This window comes from Microtus oregoni, unplaced genomic scaffold, assembly GCF_018167655.1.
Source record: "Microtus oregoni isolate MIOR12 unplaced genomic scaffold, Mior012 000074F_000, whole genome shotgun sequence".
Taxonomy (NCBI): domain Eukaryota; kingdom Metazoa; phylum Chordata; class Mammalia; order Rodentia; family Cricetidae; genus Microtus; species Microtus oregoni.
Window position 1 is genome coordinate 2,904,531 of NW_024543987.1, and position 21,788 is coordinate 2,926,318.

Sequence of the window (21,788 nt, forward strand, 5' to 3'; positions counted from 1 at the left end):
CTCACATTCCTAAGATGTATTATGCAACTAAGAACAAACATTCTTGGGGAAAATCCATCTGCAATGAAGTATTGTTGACAGTCAATGAGCATAGAAGGGCTCCAACATGCTAGGATGTTGTTAAATTGCTCAAAACCTGCCTGTGTTTGGGGCGCCATGTAGCAAGCAGAAAGTAAGGTTAAGATCTGTTATGGGATATATATATATATATATATATATATATATATATATAGTAATTTAACTTTATTTCATGCACACTGGAGTTACAGACAGCTGTGAGCTACCATGTGGGTGCTGGGAATTGAACCCAGGTCCTCTGGAGGAGCTTTCAGTGCTCTTAACTGCTGAGCCCTCTATGGGATATATTTTTAAAGCTGGGAGAATCTCAAGGTGTGGGATTAAGGACTGACCAAGCCTGGCCAGATAAGAACATGAATATACAATACAGTCATGCTGTGCCTCCTTCATTGGTATCTGCTGAATTCCGGTGTTGCTGCCAAAGTTATGTGCACAAACTGTGTTTATCTGGTTTACAGCTGTTCCTGAACCTTCCTCCTACACTTCCACCATCTTATGACCTCTGGCTGGACAGGAACAGGTGAGCAGCATTTCACTGTGCTGCGAATTCATGATCTCTGTATCATTAAGGGATAAAATTTAAATCATTTCAATAGTATTGAAATGTTCACTGCCCTTCCCCATGTAGAAAGGCAGCTTTTCATGATTTGAATTTGATCATGATCAAAGACTGTGATTAACCGATCTTTCTAGTGGAACCAAATAAGTCTGAATTCATTCTGGGGAAGCTGCTGAAAGAAACACTTTATGGAAACACAAAAAACATCGTAAACAGTGACTGCCTGGGAGGAACTAGAGAACAAAATACACGGATGCCCTGTGCTCATCAAAACACACGGGGAAAATCTTTTCCTGTATCTTTTGTGGCTGCTAATGAGTCTGATTCATATACTTACCTGTCATTTTGAACAATTCTGGCACCACAAAGAGTACTCTTCCTTTTCCTAAAAAAAAAAAAAAAAAAGAAAAAAAAGAAAAGAAAATAGAAAGCTCTAGTCCAAACCAAGAGCCTCTGTAGGTTGTCTTAATTGCTACTTTGCACTGCAGTGGACTTTGACTGATTTTTGGCACATGCTATCATACACAGAGTTCCTAAAATAAAATGCTCCAGGATATCCTAGGAACTCTTAGAAGGCTTTAAAAGGGGACTAGCACACTGAAAGAGTAGCCTTTGAGGACGACAGTTCAGACAAGGAGAATGGCTGGCATGGCAGAATTACATGACTAATTGAGATCTTGAAGTGGCTGCAGACTGTCCTTGCCACCTAACTTATCATGGTTAGGGGGAGGTTGCGAATTCCGTTTTGATAAAGACAATTGTGCGCTCCCCTCCCCAAGTGACTATACATTTAAATAGCTAAAACATCTGTGCCGCAACCTAGTAAAACATGTATACTCGGAACGCTTGAGCAGAAAGCCTGCCAAGCGACCGCTTGAGAGGGACTTTGCTGAGAGAGAGAGAGCACCAAGATAAAGCAACTGCTGTTTGTTTTGTCTAGTCAAGGGAGAGCCAAGGCAACCAATATTTTGGGTTTCTTTTATTTCGTTTGTGAAAGATTATTTAAGAAAGGGTGTCGAGGGGAAGTTTCCTGACAGGAATTTTTAAAGCTGTCTATTAGCAGACGAGCAGGAGAGTCTTGGATGTCAACGCCTGACAAACTCTTGAGACTAGCTACCAAACCACGAAAAGTGATTTTCTTTCTGAGTCTTTTCTCCGGCCCTTCCGATGGAAGCAGAAACGGGGAGCACCATGGAGACCGGAAAGGGCACCAGTCGAGGCGTTCGAATTGCACTGGCCCTGTTTGTTGTTGGCACCCTGGTCCTGGGCACACTGCTCTTCCTAGGTAAGTAGAACTCCAGAGGCCAGAGGAACTGGGCATCTATGGAGAAACTTTCTAATTCTTTATTCTAGAAACCCTTGTCATAATGCAGGCTGTTTGTGTATGCTAAAAAATAAAGATGCACCCTTAGTTTCAGCCAGATATGTCAGTGAAAAAGGAGGCTTTTTTAAAGCACCAAATATATAGTCCAGGAGACAAAGTGGATTAGAAAGTGGTTTGGAATGGCTGGTGGGTTCGATTGCACTGAGGGGGGGAACATTATGTATTACATTTCCCAGATTGTTTTATGAATTCATGGTTATATACTTGCCTTTGTTTTGTGAGGGAACAGCCACACTAGAATTTCTTTTTGTTTGACTTTTGTTCATGGTCGCTTGAACAAGTTACAAAGTACAATTCACAAAAGATAAATCAGTCCTTACATGGGATTCTTCGAATCTTTGTTAATCCGGTGATTTTGATAGATGCAGAATGGTTAACGCCACCTTCCTGATAGAGTTCAAAATGAAGGTGAAAGATTTGAAAGGCAGTGAGATTCAATCACTTTCCTAACTCCTGTGAGAATGCTGTACTCAGAGAGAATGTGTAGACAAAAGCATTTTCCCAGGGAGGGGGAAAGCATGAAACCTGTTGGAAAGGGACAGGGGATGCTCGAGAGTTTAGAGTTTCCAAACCTCTGGCTATTTTTTTTTCTTATGTAACTCCTAGTATTTCATTGGCTTGAAGGTCACCTAGAAACAAGCCCTATATTTAAGAGCTTCTAGGTGTATCTTGAAATGAAGCAGGCCTGGAAACATTCCTTGGCATATACAGGATGCGGGAGGCCATGTTTATTTTGGCAAGAGAAAACCAGTAATTAACTTTTAAAAGAGTTAGGCTTGTGTGGTTGAGATCCCTGCTAAAACGAGCAAACCACCTTTCCATGTTTTCTATGGCTGAAGAGTTAGGAAATTAGATCAGTATATTGCTTTCTGGTGAAGCTGGACCTTCTACTCCTGGGACTGAATTTGTGGGTCTTAAAAACTATTGTGAGGTTTCTCCAAACTTGGCTTTAGACAATCAACTTTCTGAAATTTTAAACTGGAGGAGAAATTTTATGGGCATGCCAAGGAACTACTCATGATGTGGGAAGTGATTAAGGGGCTAGGTTTACACATACTCCAAGTGGTCATCATGAAGTGTCAATATGCGATCCTTTTAGGGATGTTAATAGCGTTTTGCAACTTTTTTCAATTCTGCTTTTATGATCATTGCACTTTGAGACCATAGCATTCCAGAAGATGATCATTTAGAGCAAAATTGTGTTGCTCTTGAGAAAATGAATTTTGACACAAACATTAAAGTTTTTAGGTAAAGTAAACTTTACTAAATCAAGTATCGCTACTCTGGAGGAGGCCTGGCTAAGAAAGATAAATTTTCAGTATGTCTAGTAACCTGACTCTCACCTTGAATCATCTGGAGTACATCTAATGATGATGGACAATAAACAGGACCAGCTAAGGGTGTGACCTCATTCTTCTTTTGTTGTTCCGCGTGGTCTTCTAACCGGCAACATCAGCATCACTTGAGAGTTTGAGCTCCTCTACCCCCAGATCTACTGATTCAGTCTGTATTTTCACAAGACACTAGAGGATTCATTTGCATGTGCAAGTCTGGAAAACATTGTTTCAGAGTGCATCTATCTGAGGGTCTACAGTCAGGAATGTTTATTCATTCATTCATTCACCCATTTATTTATTTGTTTGTTTGTTTACTTATTTATTTATAACACGTTCCCACTATGTGTAGTAATAAGAGTGGCGGGGCTGCGTCCCCAGCACCCCGGCTGCCTGGCTAGCTCATGCCCGAAATAACAACACACAAACTGTATTCATTTAATCACTGCTTGGCCCATTTCTATCTAGCCTCTTCTAGGCTAATTCTCTCATATTAATTTAGCCCATTTCTAATCATCTGTGTAGCGCCCCTAGGTGCGCTTACCGGGAAGATTCTAACCTATGTCCATCCTGGGTTGGAGCTTCATCACGTGCGTCTGCCTGGGAGCTGGGAGCATGGCGTCTCTCTGAGGCGTCTGCTCCCGAGAGGAGGGCTGTGGAGTCTGACCTCACTTCCTCTTCCTCCTAGTGTTCTGTTCTGTTTACTCCTCCCACCTATCTTCTAACCAATGAGGGCCAAGCAGTTTCTTTTTATTTAACCAATGACCTTCCTCCATCAACTATGTATCCCTGTCTGGCCTGGAACTTACTATGTAGATCAGGCTGTGACTATTACGACTAACTGTGATATTCCTGCCTCTGCCTCCCAAATGCTGGGATGACATGACTGTACTGCCATGCCTATCTAAGAACTTTTATATTTTTGCCAACTATTTCAGCACAATGGTTTCCCCCACATCTTTCTCCACGGTCTGCCCCCAAGAACCCAAACTCTGCATCTTGCTTGCTAAATGCCTGAAAAACCATGTTCTTCATGACAACAGTCTAGTTATGATCTTCCTTGGAAGGCGCTTCTTTGTTGACATTGCAGTATGCGCTCTGCATGTCCATGTTCAGTCATATGTCTACGATGCCTAGCATCCTGCCTCACCTCTCCTTTGGCTTTGTCATATACAGAAAGAATGGCTGCCAGTGGTCCGAGGTGGTTTCAGAGAACCTGGGGATTTAAAAATATCAAGTATAGCAATAGAGCCACACATCATTTCAAGTGTTCTCTTCTTCCTTCCTTCTCCTTCCTTCCTGAAATCTGTTTCTCAGATGCAGTGCTCTGCAAGCTTTTCCTGTCAAGACCAGATGAGAGTAAATATTTCTGGCCCCATTGCCATACATTCCTTGTTGCAGGACTCTTTTTCATCGTACCACTAAAGCATCCCTAGACAAAACGGGCACGAATGGGAGCCAGGAAGATAAGTTTTCTCGATATTGAAGCTATATGATCCTTCATTGGATCCCTCCCCCATCAAAAAAGGCCTTTCACAGAGATAGGAAGAAGTGACCTCAGTCTGGTTTGTGGGTTCTAGTCAGTACTTGGGTGATGATTCTCTCAGCTGTATGGTCTTTCTCAAGCTTTCCATTCTGTTTTTTTTTTTTTTTTTTAATCCGTGTCGGGGGTGGAAATCAGGACATTGCGCATGTGTTGTAAGTATTCTATCACTGAGACGTGTTACTGGCTTCACTCTTACTCTCTTGATCTGTGGATATCCCCAGCGCATCTTTGGGGGGATTCTAAGTTGAGCTGCTTGACTTTTTCAAAAAGCTTCTAAAGAGTTAAAAGTAATGCCTGATTGTTTTATAGTAAACTATTTTCTATCTCATTCATTTCCGTTTCATTTATTTAATTTTTAATTTGGGCTTGTTGATCCTTGTCTGTTTCCAGGACTTTAATCCATGTGGGCATAATGTTCTCTTTTTGAGGGATATGGTCTCTGTCTGTGTCCCAACTGATTAAAGTCAAAACCTTCCTCATATATACTGTCAGGTAAAAGAACTGACATTAGCTTGAAGTCCTTACAAGCCACACTGGCTTGAAAGTTGCAGTGAGATTCCTGGTTGTCCTTGAATCCCCGATTTTCCCCACCTCTTTCAGCAAAGTTTTGAGAAAGGATAGCTTTTTAGCCATTTTATAAGATTTAAAAAAAAATAAAGCTACTAACAAGAACATATTATCTAGAATAATAAAATTATTAATATTTATAGTAAAATTTGTATTTCCTTTATAAAAATACCACCTGCTCCTAAAAGAACTTTTGGTAAATATGTAAAAATTGACAAAAAGGAAGAACTCCCCATAGATCTACCATCAAGGTACATTAGAATGTCCTGTACTGATCTTTAAACTGTTTATATATTTTTACCTATTTTTTTTTCTTGCAGGAAAACTCCCACTCCTTTCAGGTTTTAAGACTTCTTTTGAAAATAAGCCCGAGAGATTCTGTAGGCAGGTTTCTTGAATCTATAATGGAGCACAGATAAAAAAGACTGTTTGGAGGATGGGAGTGGAGAAAAGAACAAAGACAAAGCAGACTCCTCTTAGGATGTGGGTTCATAAATAATAAGACATGCCACACTGACAGGTGACCTGCAGGGCTGCATCTCGAGCAGAAGCATCAACACGCTAAGGTTTCTTGATTGCGCTTCTCAGCCCCCTTGTCCATTTCTTCATGGCCAGCTCTTCAAAGATCCCTTGTTTTTGTTCACGGAGTGCAGCAATAATGAAAGGCTCACAATTTCTCCAGCTATGGAGGAAAAAAACGTGGATTTCGAAAAGCTTTTAGATTTAAGGCTCATATTTGCCAATGTCCAGATTCTACCTGGAGTTCAAAACCAGTGGTGCATTCTTCTATGCTTTTACAAAAGCACTCATGTCCAGCCTGTGTCTGCATCCCGCATGTAGTCGAAGACAGCTATGCATGTGGCCTGACACGAAAATCTTAACTTACCTAAAGACATTATGAGATTAAAAACATGTTTTCATTTTGTGACTTGGCAGCATGATTCTTAAGCCTGAACTTTGTAGAAGACACTGCCATGTCAAAGGACTGGAAATGTCTGATAGGTTGTTGCCAGTTGGGAATATTAAACACTGGTGAAAACTGTTTCGATTGTACAGGAGTGTGTGTTTGTGTGTGTGTGTCCATAATGCAGCCTGCACAGTTTGTGAGAGGCTCTGGGTTCAGTCTCTGCCAGCCAAATCATAAACACATACAATGGCTCTGCCTCTCCCTTAGAGTTTCTGAACCTGGAGATTTGGAGTAAGGATGTGCACTCTACCAAGCTTCCAGGTGCAGCTGTGGCCCCGGTGACCTGACTCCTCAACACAGCTCCTTCTACCCCTTCTACCCACTCCTTCCTCATAGGATAGGAGGGAGTTTAGAACAACCATGAGTCCTAGCAAGGCTGTTTACATATTCATCAAGGTGTTTCCTTGGTTTCGAGCCAACTTGATTTTTTGACTACCATGTCAATACTGAGAAGCGTGAACTGATGGCAAATGTCTTGTATATGTGCCCAGATGGGTTTTACTTGATGGTGGTCTGCTACAAGTCAATCATTTATTTTGGTCTGTTTTTGCAGTGAGTCAAGGTCTCCTAAGCTTCCAAGCTAAACAGGAGTACTGTCTGAAGCCAGAGTGCATAGAAGCCGGTAAGTCTGTTTTCCACCCTGTGTCGAGTTATAATTTTGGTACCTTGGGGAGTGGAAGAGAAAACAGGTAGTATTTTTAGTGTTCTGTTTGCTTGAGGTTGACCAAATACAAAATGCAATTTTGAAGGTATTTCAAGTTTACTTTCAAGGTTTGGTGTGAAGTAGTGGAGATTAGGTTTCCTGTTTTCTTTGTAAAAGCCGAGCTGTACGGCATTTCAGCCCTCATGATAAGGGACTCTGGAAAGGGCTTGCAAACCAGGACACCCTCCCTTAAATCACACAGGGATCATGGGCCTCCCAGGACTCTGCTGGACAGATTCCTCTTTGTCTTTTTTTTTTTTTTTTTTTTTTTTTTTTTTTTTTTCAGATTCCTCTTTGTCTTAAGCAGACTTTGTGTATCCTCTGGGCCAATGAGCATGGCCCATTTGGTTCTAAACAGGGACACTGGCAGTCTATGCTTCTGGGTTAGTAAATCCTGCTTGCGTCCCCATAATTCATTTAGGGCCTAGATTTGAAGAAGCCAAATCCTTGCCTCCAGCCCCACCCCAAGTTCTTTAAGGGGGCAGGACCCTAGGGCATTTTCCAAAGAGAAATTCATGGGACAATTAAACATGCAGGCTTTTCCTCTTGACAGGAGAAGAAGAGATTAATGCGTGAATTCAACAAATAGTTATTATTCATGCCAGGGACTGAGTTAGGTTTTGGTTTATATATGGTTAGGCTTATATCACAACAAATAGCTAGAGAGAGGAAAAAAATAAAACCACACACACAGACACACACACACAGACACACACACACACACACACACACACACACAGGTCTGGGAATGTAGCTCAATTTGTAGAATAGTTGCCTATCATTTATGAAGCTCTGAGTTCACTTCTCAGCACACAAAAATTGGACATGGTGATACATGGCTGCAACCCCAGTATTCTGGACTGAAAGACAGGAAGATCAAGAGTTCATGGCCGTCCATAGCTACTTAGTAAGTTTGAGGCCAGTGTGCATTATACGAGACCCTGTCTCAAAACAATGCTAAAACAAACCAAAATCAAAATCCATAGAAGGCACACAGTATACAAACATATGATCAGAAAATGAAAATATCCAAACAGACTCATGTGCTAATAAGTGACAGAATGGCCAGATTGAAGGTTCTGGGAGTAGGAGCTTCAAAAAGACATTGAATAATGAGAAGGGAAATGGGATGTGAAGACCGAGGCAAGGGCTTTCCTTTGGGCAAAAGGTGCCATAGAGGAATGAGCTTGAAGGATGGCAGCAATTTCTGGGTGAGGAGCACCGTGCAGGCGGAAGGGTTCTGTAGGTGACCTAGGTGCCATGGGTTTGGGACTTTCTTTAGTGTTCTCTAGCGTTTCTTGAGAGTTTTGGGAGAAAACATATGAGCTCTTAATTAAGATCATGACAGCCAGCTGTGGTGGCACGTGCTCCTGGTCCTAGTACTTGGGAGGTGAAGCCAGCCAGGGTTACCTAGTGAGTTCAAGGACAGCATTGAGATGCATGGAAAGAAACTGTCTCAAAGTAGCAACAGCTGTCTTTCTGTAGATAACTTGGCTTTGGGGAGAAATGCAGAAAACACAATCAGAAAGGAGGTTGCAGTCAGTAGGCCAGGCGAGAGAGGATGTTGCTTAATTTGAGGTGGAGATTGCCAAAGATCTAGGAGCTGGGAGGCTTCCTGAAGGCATTGTGGTAGCCATGTGGTTGAGATGTATTGTGGGAAAAGGCAGGATTTAGATGGTAAGCAGTAGCGTTAATTGAGCTGGGAAAGGCTTCATAACCTGCTGGTTGTGATGGTGCACACCTTTAATCTCAGGACTCAGGAGGTGGAGACAGGTGGTTCACTGTGAGTTCAAGGCCAGCTTGGTCAGGGAGCTGTGGAATGGCTGTTGAGTCCACGTGTCCTGAGAACTAAAGTCAAGTCTGGCTTTATGCAAGAGCTTGTGTTCGGGTGGGGAAAGGGTGCATAGGCACAGGTGCCAGTGGTGAAAGGCCTGGGCATGGAAATGTCTGACCCACTCTCGCTTTTTTTCTGAGCAAGTGGCAGTCATTTGTGAGATGCCTCCTCTCTAAAACTCGGCATTTCTTTCTTGTCCTCCTGATCTCTTCTCCTAACTCCTCTTTGGCAATGCAAACGGCAGAAAGACTACGGAGAAACAATGGAGATAGGGTGGCTTGGATTTGGAATATACACAATCCAGATACTTCTAGGTCCCATGATCTCAAACTGCAGTCTCATTACCTGTGAAATGGGACTAGAATTTTTGAACATTCATATGAGTTGTGGAAATCAAAGAAAAGAAAAATTGTAATAGTACCCCTGCATCAAAACCCTCAATCCCTGAAAGCAATGTAACCCCAATTTGTAGCATCAAACCCCATCTCAGTTCCTTTGGCAAAACTGGGCTTATAAGCAAAAGTAGCCAGTGTGAAGCCATTTTAGACTTTATTCACTCCATTTATGAGAGTATGCATTTATTTCCCTGTAGAAATATTAATGTGCTTGTTTTAGTGGTACCAATTCAGCCATTGCTGAGCTATTCGGTCACCTGTGGTTATATATGGTGTACGTTCTTTTGCAAAATTTGAAAATCTGCCAGCTCTGGAAATCTAGTATCAGTTTTAGATGACCATTTATAGAATTTTATTTTCAAAATGCTTACATGCATGTGAGTAGTTCCGGGTTTAGCTATCTCTGTGTACACAAACTCAGTTGAGAAAATGCCTCCATCACATGGCCTATAGGCAAGTCTGCAGGAGTATTTTCTTGATAAATGATTGATGTGGGAGAGTCCGGCCCATTTCGTGGAGTGGTACCCCTGGGCAGATTTAAGGAAGGAAGATGAGCAAGAGCCCGAGTAACAAGCTGGGAAGCAGCATTCCTCTGTGGTCTCTGCTTCAGTTCCTGCCTTGTCTTTTTCCCATGATGAACTGTGTCACTTAAAGCCAAATAAACCCTTTCTTGCAAAAGTTGCTTTTGGTCGTGGAAACCGAACTAGGACAATTATTTCGCTCTTGCATAGTGTTACTGTCATTCCAACCCAAGCAGCCTCACACGCTAGAGTTTGTGAAAAAAAAGCTTTATTGCTCAAACAAGGGCTTAGCATATATAGTTCTGGGCGCAGAGGAAATGTTCAATGTGAGTGATTTGATTATTTCATAGAAATATTAATATGCACGCCTTTACAAAACGTTTCTTTGAACCCGGATTGAAACCAACACCTCTGAGGGTCCCTGTGGAGGAACGCTTCCACCTGTACCGTATAGACTAGTGGGAGCCCTTCCAACGTTAGCCTCATGGGCAACACTTGAGAGCTTCGCAGCTAGCGCCTTCACAGCTTTTATATATATGTTTATTAAAACGAGAGTCTCAGTTTTCTCTATGGGGCTAGTAGGAAAATGGAGTTTTGGTGTCTTGACAACGATGGTCCCTTGCAATTTGAAGTCCCAGTTCTGCACAGAGAGGGCAGCCCTGCTCCTAACTGTGAGCAGGGAATGATGGATTGCAAGGCTGAGGGAAGAGTGTTCTCGCTCCGCGGGCTCCTTTCCAAACGCAGCGTGAGTGATGTAGTCTTTCGCTTTTCTAGCGGGGCCCCGAGGTCAGAGCTGAGTTTGCAGTTTTCCTCAGTACCTGTGAGAAAACCCAAGGAGATAGGGAAAGAGGCATTTAAGAGTTGGGGCCAGGGGGGCTGGGAAGGAAGCCAGAAAGCAGTGAGCTTATGTGAGTCAAAGTGCGTGCGAGAGCTCCCCATGGGACTGTAAATATTGTGTGCAACTGAGACTCACGTGTTCAATGTCCCTGAGGTGTGACATGGCAGATTCCATCTGTGACTGCACAGACTGACGGCAACTACAAGCCAGAAGAAAGATTTTTGTGTGCTCTAGCACTTTTGAATATTAAAAATATTGGGGAAATAGTAGCTGTAAGCAAAACTGTAGAGACAGTGGAATTAGTTCTGGAACAAAGAAAAAAGTTAAACCAACTTGAAATTTATCACACTTTCAAATCAAGTTTCTCCCCCAAGATAGTGGTTGAAAATGGTGAAAATTCGAAGTCCTATGGAAATTATGCCTTGGGCAGTGAAGAGGTAGAGGCAGAAGAATGACGGTGAGTTAGAAGCCAGCCTTGTTTACACATCAAGTTCTAGGCTAGCAGCTAGGATTAAATAGTGAGAGCCTGTCTAAAAATACAAAAATGAAACAAAAAAGTAGGGTGTTTGCCTATTCATTTCAATGTCTCCAAGCAGTGGTTTTTCCATCAAAAGGGTAGGTAGGGAAGCATCATCTAGCCTCGTTTTTTAAGCTGGTGGAACTGCCCCCATAACCAAAACATATGCCTCTCAATTTATTTCGATTGTACTGGGGTGGGATATTCATTTTTATTTAGCCGAAAACTCATTGGATTTTCATTATTTCGAGTAGAAATGTGTTCTGGTATTAATTAAGGTATGAAAATTGCTCAGAGTGTCATCCTTCCAATGTCATTAAAATATTGGCAGTCTTTTAAAACCTCGGATGGTGCGCATCTCTGCAGCCAGCAACTGTGTTGCAGCTGGAAGATGGTTTAGAGATGAGTGCTAGGAATACTGGAACCTTCTCTTTTTCTCATTTTGTAGTAATTCCTTAAAGGTCATAGATGCAGCCAACTGTAGCGCCTCATACCTGTAATCCCAGGACTTAGGAGGCCAAGGCAGGAGAATGGCTATGAGGCTGGCAGTCATTTCAAGAAAATGAAATTACATCGCCAGGGCCTCTTAACTTTCCAGGAAGACATCTTCAAAGGATGGTCCTAAGGCTCCATTTGAAGGGATCCGGCAGAGAGGGTGTAGAACTTCTTAGATGCTCAGCTTAGAAAATCACAAGAAGCCATTCCTACCAGGTCTGTTGATCAAAGAAAGTGACAGAGAGAGCCCAACGAATCCACTTGAACTGGGCAAATGGACTTTATTGTTCCAGAGGAAGTGCAGCCAATTTAGCATGCAGGGGAATATGTTGGATGGAAGAAAGGTCACCGAACAGTTGATGCATTTATATTCTAGTTCTACACCCCAAACACATTAGTGACAGCCTGACAGAACTAGGACTAAGAATCTCACCCAGCTTTCTCCTGTACACTCTGAAGGCAGTCATTTTCTATGGTGAAGTTCATCCAGAGAGATATTTGAGGCGACATGTTGAAGCCAGGGTGTGGAACCTGGTTGATATGATTTTTTTTTGTTTCATTTGGAAAAGAACAGTGCACAATATCTAACGCTTGTCATTAATCCTGTGATTTTCTTTTTAAACAGCTGCTGCCATCATGAGCAAAGTAAATCTTTCTGTGGATCCTTGTGAAAATTTCTTCCGGTTTGCTTGTGATGGCTGGATAAACAATAACCCGATTCCTGAAGATATGCCAAGCTTTGGGGTTTATCCTTGGCTCAGACACAATGTTGACCTCAAGCTGAAGGGTAAGTTTCTACTAGAGTTTGGTGGTACTCTTTCCAGAGTAATATTTGACAAGAAGAAGAGTTCAGTATTTGAATTTGGACTATCCAGTCTTAAACTATATTATAGTCATTTCCAAAAAAAAAATTGTTTCAGTAGAAGATAGAAAGTTTTTTGAATTTTAATCTCCCTGATTTCCTTAAGACAAGCCCATTGTAGGCTGTTACTTTTTGACTTGATAATGCCACTGTAAATTCTATTTCAGAAGGTTAACTAACACTTGATAGAGCTTAAGAGCACAGAGATAGTTACTGACCAATACGCTGTATCAAGAAACTTCTTTGTCTACTGTGTTCAAGGTAAAGCTCTTTTCTTTCTTATTTCCTCCTGGATTTTCATGGCTTACAGAATGTTCTTCACGCCTCATCGTCTTTTGACATCATTTTGGAGAACTCTGGACGACCCACGGTTGTCATATTGTTCCTGTTATCTTCCAAGTTAGCTTTTAGGCCACTCGCTTTTCTCCCGTGACCTCTGGAGCAATGACAAGCTCACACACACATACTCACATGTGCACATACACATTTTCATGTGTGCTTGTGTAACCCCTGCCAAAAGTTGGAAACATCTGTTGCTGGACAAGATGGTGTTTGTGTTGAGTCGAGTTTTTATGTTAAGCTTTCGGAGGAAGTTATTGAAGGAGGAAAGTACAAAAATTTCAAGACTAGATAAAGTTTCAAAACTAGAGAGGATAAAAATCATATTTTCCCTCTTTTTGATAACTGTAAAGTATGTTGTGTAATGTACTCAGTAACACAAAGAATTTTGGGGACCTGAGAAGAATTATATTTCTTTTCCATCTTCAATTTTCTGAAATTTTAAGTGCATGGTTATTAAATACGTAGCAATTTGTGTGTTTTATATAATGTGAAACCACTGTCAAAATAATTAGAAGCCTATTTTAATTGTGAGGAAAATGTATTTTCATAAATAGATCTAAATCACATAAGTTTACATTTTTTTTATTAGGAGGCTTAAATTTAGTCTGGATAAATTATGAATGAGAGTTTCGAAGAACGTCAGGGGTTTCCTCTAACCTGATAGATGAGATTCTTGTGCTGTCGAGCCATAAATAATACCTTTTGCACTGAATTCCTAGACTAGTACTTATTCTTGTAAGACAATTAAAAAAATCTTTATGTTATGTGTTTGGGTGTCCTGCCTGCGTGTGTGTATGCGCCCCACATGCTTTCTCGGTGTCTGCGGAAGTCAGAAGAGGACTTTGATTTCCTAGAACTCCCATTAAGGATGCTTGCGAGCCCCCATGTGGGTACTGTGAGTCGAACTCTGTTCCTCTGCAAGAGTAACAAGTGCTCTTAATTACCGGTCATCTCTTCATCTCCTCTCTGTGCGATATTAGTTTATGTTGATCCTTCATCCACCATCATTGGCTATGTCCTATTTCCCTCCTCTGTCTTTTCTTTCTTAAAAGACAGATAAATGGACACACATGTGCGCGTGCTCATACACATACTCATGCGTGCAGGACTACCATTGAATAAAAAAAAGGTGGAGAATTCTGGGTAGATGTTCTTTTTCTGTTAGTGGTGTCTTACTATAAAAATTATAATCAGCATTGGTATGATTTGTTTGAGGAGGACACTGTCTATGACAGTGGTTCTAAACCTTCCTAATGCTGTGACCCTTTAATACAGTTCCTCATGTTATGGTGCCCCCAACCATAAAATTATTTCCATTGCTACTTCATAGCTGTAACTTTGCTGCTGTTATAAATTATAACATAAATATTTTTTGAGCTAGAGGTTTGCCCAAGAAATCTCCACCCACAATTTGAGAACCTCTGGTCTTTGAGCTGCTTCAGAATTAATAAAATTGAGAGCAAACTGTTGAACAAAGATAGTTACTCTGCTCATTTCTCTTTAAAAAGTACAAATTTTGATTTTTTTCCTCATGAATGTATGTGGTGTTTGTGTTTATGTGTTTGCATGTGTATGGGGGCAAGTGTATGTGTGTGTGTGTATGTGTGTGTGTGTAGGACCAAGGTTGACAACATGAGTCTAACTTGATTCCTTTCCACCTTATTCACGGAGCCAGTATCTCTCAATTGAACCCAGAGCGTGCCGGAGTGTGGCTAGTCTGGCTGACCTGGCTAACTAGTTTGATATGGTGGGGATCCTCTTCTCCCCACCCTCTGAGGGCTGGAATTACAGGAGAGCTGCCGTCCTCACTGGGTGTTTCTGTGAGTTTTGGGCATCTGAACTCCATCCTTATGTTTGCTTTCCAAGTGCTTTAATCACTGAGCTGTCTCTTCACCTCCAGAACCCGTTTTTATTTAGCTACATTTAAAGACATAGGTTTTCCCTAAGTCTACCTTTAGACACAAGTGCTAATAAAACACACACACACACATATATAGATACATATATATACACATATATATGTATAACTTCTTATGCATACTCATATCTTAAAAAAATTAGATGTCTTGAATGTTACTAGAACATGTTGTTAATAAAAAAAGGATAAGATAAATAGATTCACAGTAGTAGCCTTGCGTGCATATCTCTATGTTCTTATCGAACTATAAACTTGGAATAAATCTCCAGTAATGAAATTGTTCGATTGAAAGTATTTATAATTAAGCATGGACGACTCATATACTGAAATTACCCTTTGGAAGGTTTACTTCTAGGCTTTTATATTTTCTTGTTGCTTGAAATAACTCTTTTCTATCTCCTCTCCCCTCCTTCGCTTCCTCCCTACCTCCTCCCCGTAGTGTGTGTGTGTGTGTGTGTGTGTGTGTGTGTGTGTGTGCGCGCGTGTGCGTGCATGCTGTAAAGTAGAATCTCAGCAAACTGTGGCTAATGAGCCCTATCCAGCCCACCTTTCTGTTTGTGTGAACACGGTTTTGCTGGAACACAGCCACCTTTACTCAGGCACACAGAGTCACTGACTATCTCTGTGCAGCAGTGGGCAAGTTGAGTAGCTGCTAGAGAAATCATCTGGCCAGCACAGTCTGAGATATTTACTTCCTGGTATTTATGAATAAAAGGCTGACAAATCTTTTTAAAAATAACTTATTTTTTAAATAATTTGCTTATTTTTTATGTGCTTTGCTGTTTTGCCTGCCTGTATGTCTGTGTGGAAGTGTTGGATCTTGGAGTTATAGACAGTTGTGAGCTGGCACATGGGTGCTGGAAATTGAACCCAGCTCCGTCTGGAAGAGCAGTCAGTGCTCTTAACTGCTGAGCAATCTCTGCAACCCCAAGACCAACAACTTTTGATAACAAAAGCAAGCTTGGTTACAGTTATACTAGATTTGATTAGACTTGTCAATAGACTTTTGGTAGCTTCTCTGAGACTTTTAGAGAGTTAATCATAAAGTTAAGAAAGATTTAGACATTGTCCTCCCTCCCTCCCTGCTTCTCCTTTGTTTAGGATCCTCAGCATGATGTTGACTAAAATCAGTGATACTAGGTATACATTTTCTTATTGCTACCGTGAGGAGTAGTGGGTTTAGTTTGCGTCACCTGACATGTGTGTGTATGTATGTTCTTTTTCTGATAGTTAGGTTAGTATTTCTCATTATTCCCTAATGGACAAAAGGGCCTGCTCCAGGAAATTGACTTTTTATTTTGCCATTTAACAGGACTGTCTTTAACCTTCTTTAGATTTCCTCATGCTGAACTAAACTCATAGCTTTGAAATAAACCTTATTTCTGTATGTTTCCTTTTTAAGGCACGCTAGACTTCAGTCAGTTAGTACAGTTTCATGTGTTTGTGTCTGTGCTTATAATTCATCTGGTTCTATGGCTTTTTGTGTGTGCGGTCGTTTTGTCTAATTCAGTTACAAAGATGTGCTCGCCTTGGAAAACAAGGAGCAGGATTCTTGTATCTTTCTAAGTTCTGGAAAAGACAATTCCAAGTCCTCCTGTGGCAAGCACTGCCAGTGGCAAATGTATAAAGTGACCAGGGGTCTTGTGTTGGTCACTGTAAGCCACTCAGAGTGTGAGGTTTCTAAGCCTAGACAGCAGGGCTTGCATCCTTTCATTTTCCCCCTGTGTCACCTTGGGACAATCACCAATCTCTTTTGAGTTCAGTTTCCTCATCTTCAAAATGCTTTAAACCCCCAGCATAGAGAAGATTTATTAAGGACTGAGGAAGATGACTGATAGAAACTACCCACTTCCACTCCTGGCACATAGCAAGCACTCAATAAATATTTGTGTTTTGCATCTCTGATTTATTTCAAAGGTAGTCTGACGTTCACAAAATAATATCTACCAAATGTTTTAAGTTTTGTGCTTCCCTTATCCTTTATAAATATCATGTGCTTTTGAAAATGTTGAATACTGCCGAGGTCTTTTTCCTCATCTTTGGTAAAAAGAATCTCCAAAAATAAAGCCCAATATCACCAGCCAAAAGAATACCATTTTCTTATGGCTGGAAGAGAACACAAAGATTCGGCTGTCCAATTTGTGAAATAAAATGGACCTGACAGAGCTAGCTGATGAAAAATTGCCCTCTGTTGAAGGCAGCAACCTGGCTTCGTGAATTTTTCCCTTAAATGAAATATATGACTCGGATTTCTACTTAGAAAATAAGTTTATTTCTTGTTGTCGCCAAGAAGCAAGATTGTTTTGTGGAGGAGAAAAGACTGAATGTGGTGATGCGGTTGCCTAAAATGTCCTTCCTCTCGCCCTTCCCCATCTGTCTTCACGTGACCGTAAAGATGGAAGGGCATGCATCGTTTATGCATGAGCAGACAGAAATTGAGCTTAAGGAGGACCTCGGAAACATGAGGCGATGAGTGAGCTAGATCACTTGTGTCAGGCAGAAGACAGATGGCTCAAGGTTGGGCCAGCTCATCTTTATTGTGGTTTAGCTACCTTGGCCAATATTTTGTGAAGAAACACAGTATATTATTTTCAATCACAACTGTAGCAGAGCAGGGAGATGAAATTGAGACTACATGTGCATGTTTGGATAGCGATGATTGCGAGACTGTAGTGTAGGTCACTTATTTATTTGTTAGTACCTATGACCTTTATAATCTTGCCTTTCCCATGAATGATCCTAGCCAAATAATCTTTATAGCTAATAAAAGTTGGAGAGCTTCGCTTCAGCCTCCTCACGAGAAGGCTCATATGGTTGAAGAGATGGCGGTAAAATGTATCATTTTCCTCAGACCGTCTATTGTGTGGACTGGCTGGCTTTGTTTCCTTCTTTCCTCTCTTTCTTTTTCTTGGTTTCTTTGTTTCTTTCTTTGTTCTCTTGTTCCTTCCTTCCTTCCTTCCTTCCTTCCTTCCTTCCTTCCTTCCTTCCTTCCTTCCTTCCTTTTTTGAAACAATGTCTCACTCTGTAGCCTATGTTAGACTAGATCTCACTGCGTAGTCCAGGGTAGACTCAGACTTGGCAGTTTTTCTAATGAAAACTCGGCCCTATTATTTTGTATGAGTCTCCTGTACAAATTGGGTATACATGTTCAGAGAAGATTCCAATTGCTTTAGACCTTGTGGCCATATAGAAAATCACAAACTACCTGGTTATTCATGTCACTGTCCTATATATACAAAAGGTGTTACGTTGAGGACTCATGAAATGTGAAATGAATTAATTTTACTTGAAAAGCTATTTTTGTCTTTTATTTTTTCTTCTTCATGCACCATTTACAATCTTGGTGTATAGCATGTTGAAGGAAAACTTTTCTAAAAATTTTAGAATTGTACAAAATATAGAAATTATTTCTTTCTGATGACTACAGAAAATGTGATTGTATTTCTAAGATAATCCGTTTTCTCTGAGCAGGAATATGACCTAAGGTGACCATTAGAATGGCTATTGGGTGTAAAATCTGGTGTCCTATTAATTGTGGCAGTTTTAGGTGTGATCTATTCCCCTGTAGCTGCAACATAGCTCTTCTGCCATTAGCAGTTCACATAAACACAATGATTATGTTCAACATGAAGCAGCTCCATTCACTGCATTTATTCTGAAGGGTTTAATAGTAAATCTTGGGAAAATACACGGACTTGGAATAGATTGAACTGTTTAGGACTTTGGTTGTGGAAATACACATACATTGAATGCCTGTGGTAGAATGAAAGGTAGAACTCGCTTATGGAGAGAATGCGCTGCTTTGTCTGGGAATCTCTCAATCAGGCATGACTGTCTCAGTGGACTTTCCCCAGTCATTTTTACTCAATGTTGTAACTGGCCAATTTGATGTGGCTACTTTTGTTTGTTTTTTTAAATTAGGCTAATCCAGTTGTTACTGCTGGATGTTTTCAAGTTTTCAAGATGCCGGATTTGATGATATTTTACTATCTAGTCCATACATATATATTTGGTTTTTCAAGACCAGGTTTCTCTGTATAACAATCCTAGCTATGCTGGAACTCATTGTAGACCAGGCTGGCCTTGGACTCACTGAGATCTGCCTTCCTCTGTCTCCCAAGTGCTGAGATTAAAGGTATGAGCCACCACTGCCTGGCTTTTTTTATATCTTCCATTTGCTATTTATTCTTTTCCTTTTTTTTTTTTACTGTATACTTAACACACTTGTGCATTCAGAACTGAAAGTATGGCTATTGTATGTATTGTATGGTGTGGAAGAGTTGCACTGACTAATTTGTGTACTCAAGATTACTGAACATTCCCCTTTTTCCCTATCATAAGTTGCTCCCAGTTACAAATAACAGACACTCCAACTCCAACTGACTTAAGAAGAAAATACACTGGTTCATGTAGCCAAAAAGTGCAGTGATTTTTAGACTTCAGGTAAGAGTCAGTTTAGCAGCTGAATCATGTCATTAAAGGAATAGTCCCTTTATATCTATTCTGAAAATTTCATTGTATGAAGATCAAACTTTTTATGAGGATAACTTAAGGGCACACATTAATCTCTGTACTTCTTTATCTCCTATGCTAACCCATCTCTTGTGGATATTTTAAATAGGAAAGTATAATGTAGCATGAATAATAAAACTCAGAGACAGATATTGGGGTTCAGCCTGAAGACTAGAAAAGCAGAACAGCCAGCCACTGGCCCTTACCTCTGCCTCAGTCCGAAAATGGTGATCCTGCCTCCAGGAATCTCAAAATGAGACTGTGTCTGAGAGCTGTCTCTGCCCATCTTATATTCCTCTCGAGTTCCCTGGGATTAAGGGCATGCACCACTACCACCTGCTTTCTCTGGCAAGTTAGTGTGGCTACTGGGATTTCAGGTGTGTGTCAATGCTGCCTGGTCTGTAAGGCTGGCCAGTGTGGCTGTTTTACTTTTCTGATCCTCAGGCAAGCTTTATTTCTTAAAATATAAATGAAATGCCACTACAGTATAACATAATTAAAATACAATCATAAAAACAAACAAAAATATCTGATTGCCATTAAGCCAATCTTCCAGCCCAACAGACTTCGAAAGAAGCAGGCCACAGTATATAATGGGGTAGAGAGGCGTTCGGTCAGCATTTGTTGAAAGGAACAAAGAAAAGTTCCTTTTGTGTACAGCTGGATGCAGTGGCAGTCATGGATGGCCAAGTAAAGACAAGGAGACTTTTTCTTTTTACTTCTCTTTCTCTTCCCGGGGCCTTGCACACAGGCCCAGAAGAGTCCAGCAAAAACTGGAGTTTGTTCATGCTAGGAGAAGAGAAATTGTCTATCACTCTTCATTTACTTTCTTGGCCTTTAGGCAGGCATGACAGGGAAGGACATGGACTGTTAGGCAGACCTGGGCCCTTCTTTGTAGTGTAATCTTCTGCAAACCATTGATGAGTAAAATAAGAACTGGCCGTGCGAGATTCAGGCCTGAGCTCTGACAGCAACTGGGAACTTGTAAAGCACATGACCTCCAGGAAAGCTGCTTCTCTCTGAACCTTAATTGCAGATCTGATGATCCCGTTAGTGAATTCAATAAGATGCATGGAAACGCTCTTGCGTGGGATTAAGTAAATGGAATCTCTGATTCTTGGTAGTTGTTTAAAGATTAAAAGAACATTTTTTTTTTTTTTAAAAAGTCTTTAGCACACAGTCAACACTGAAGAAATAAAAGCAGCTTTCACGATTTCCAAACTTCCACCCTATTGCAATGGAATACTGTGGTCTACAATTTCTTCAGAGTCTCAGCAGGAGGGAACTGATCCTGAGAGAGGGAAGCCTGAGAGCACACATGACAAGTTTGCCTTAGTCTGCCTGGTGTTGCTGTAAGAGTATACCACAGATATGGTAATGTGCAAACAGTAGAGGTTTAGTTCGCACCTGTTTCTCCAGGCTATGGAGCCTGCTATTGGCCTCTGGTGATGGCCTTCATCCTGTGTCATAACATGGCGAGTGGGTAAGCAGGCACATAAAGCAGAGGGAAAAGGGAACGGCACATCCATGCTAGCTAACCCAGTCCCCAGTTGACACCAGACTTATGACAGCAGAGCCCTTGTAGCCTAATCGCCTTTTAAAAGAGGTCCCATGTTGGGATGGGCATGCAGGTTATTGATAAAGTACTTGCCTTACATATTCCTGATCCTCTTGGATGATTTTTATTTTTTTTTCCCTGCAATTTTCTCTTCTCTCTTTTTCTCCCGTCATCACTGGGGGATCCTTAACTCAGTTCCACAGGCCTCCAAGAGGACCACTGACATAATTCAAGGACTTGAATGGGAAAAAGTGAATATATACTTACATTCTTCTCTGCTAGGACATGAAGAGTTTGTGACTTTCATTTGTGGTTATTTTTCTAAATTATTTCCGATTTTGGATGTAGGCAGATGATGATATCTACTTGTATCACCGTTTCAAGCCATAGCGGTTATTAGACCATGGATCAGGTCTGGTCATTTAATGAGTTAATGAAGTTACTGTTAGTTGTTTATTGTGATTCACATTACAAATCCAAGAGTTTTCTTAGCCGTGTTTTGGAATACCCGGTTTCTACTGTGAACCTATGTTTACAAAGCTCTTTCATCAGGCCACTGTCTAGACTCTCTTGATAATGAGCACATTACAGGCAGTTAATGTGTGTTTCTGAGGACGTTTGATGAAACTGGACATTTGTGTTCAGAGGTTTGTGCCAATAGTAACTTTTGAACTGATGAAAGAATTGCTCAGGCCGTGGAAGAAGTATAGTTTCAGTTGAACTTACTGACCTGCTGCCACGTGTTGAATTCAGGAATTAAAAGTAAAATCCCCCATTCTAGATGATGTAGCTTCTGTCATGATGTAGTTCAAACTATTTATGAATTGTACTAATGATCGAGAAAGCAGTACACCAAAT

General features: G+C 40.9%; 1 protein-coding gene across 1 annotated transcript; it reads left to right on the forward strand.

The window, feature by feature from the left end:
- Positions 1–1,521: 1,521 nt before the first annotated feature.
- LOC121441189 (phosphate-regulating neutral endopeptidase PHEX-like) lies at positions 1,522–12,525 on the forward strand (the record flags this gene model as incomplete). The annotated part of the gene is made up of 3 exons (XM_041642323.1): positions 1,522–1,922; positions 6,989–7,057; positions 12,364–12,525. Coding segments are annotated over exons 1-3 (349 nt in total), but the record flags the coding sequence as incomplete, so codon positions are not given.
- Positions 12,526–21,788: the final 9,263 nt, after the last annotated feature.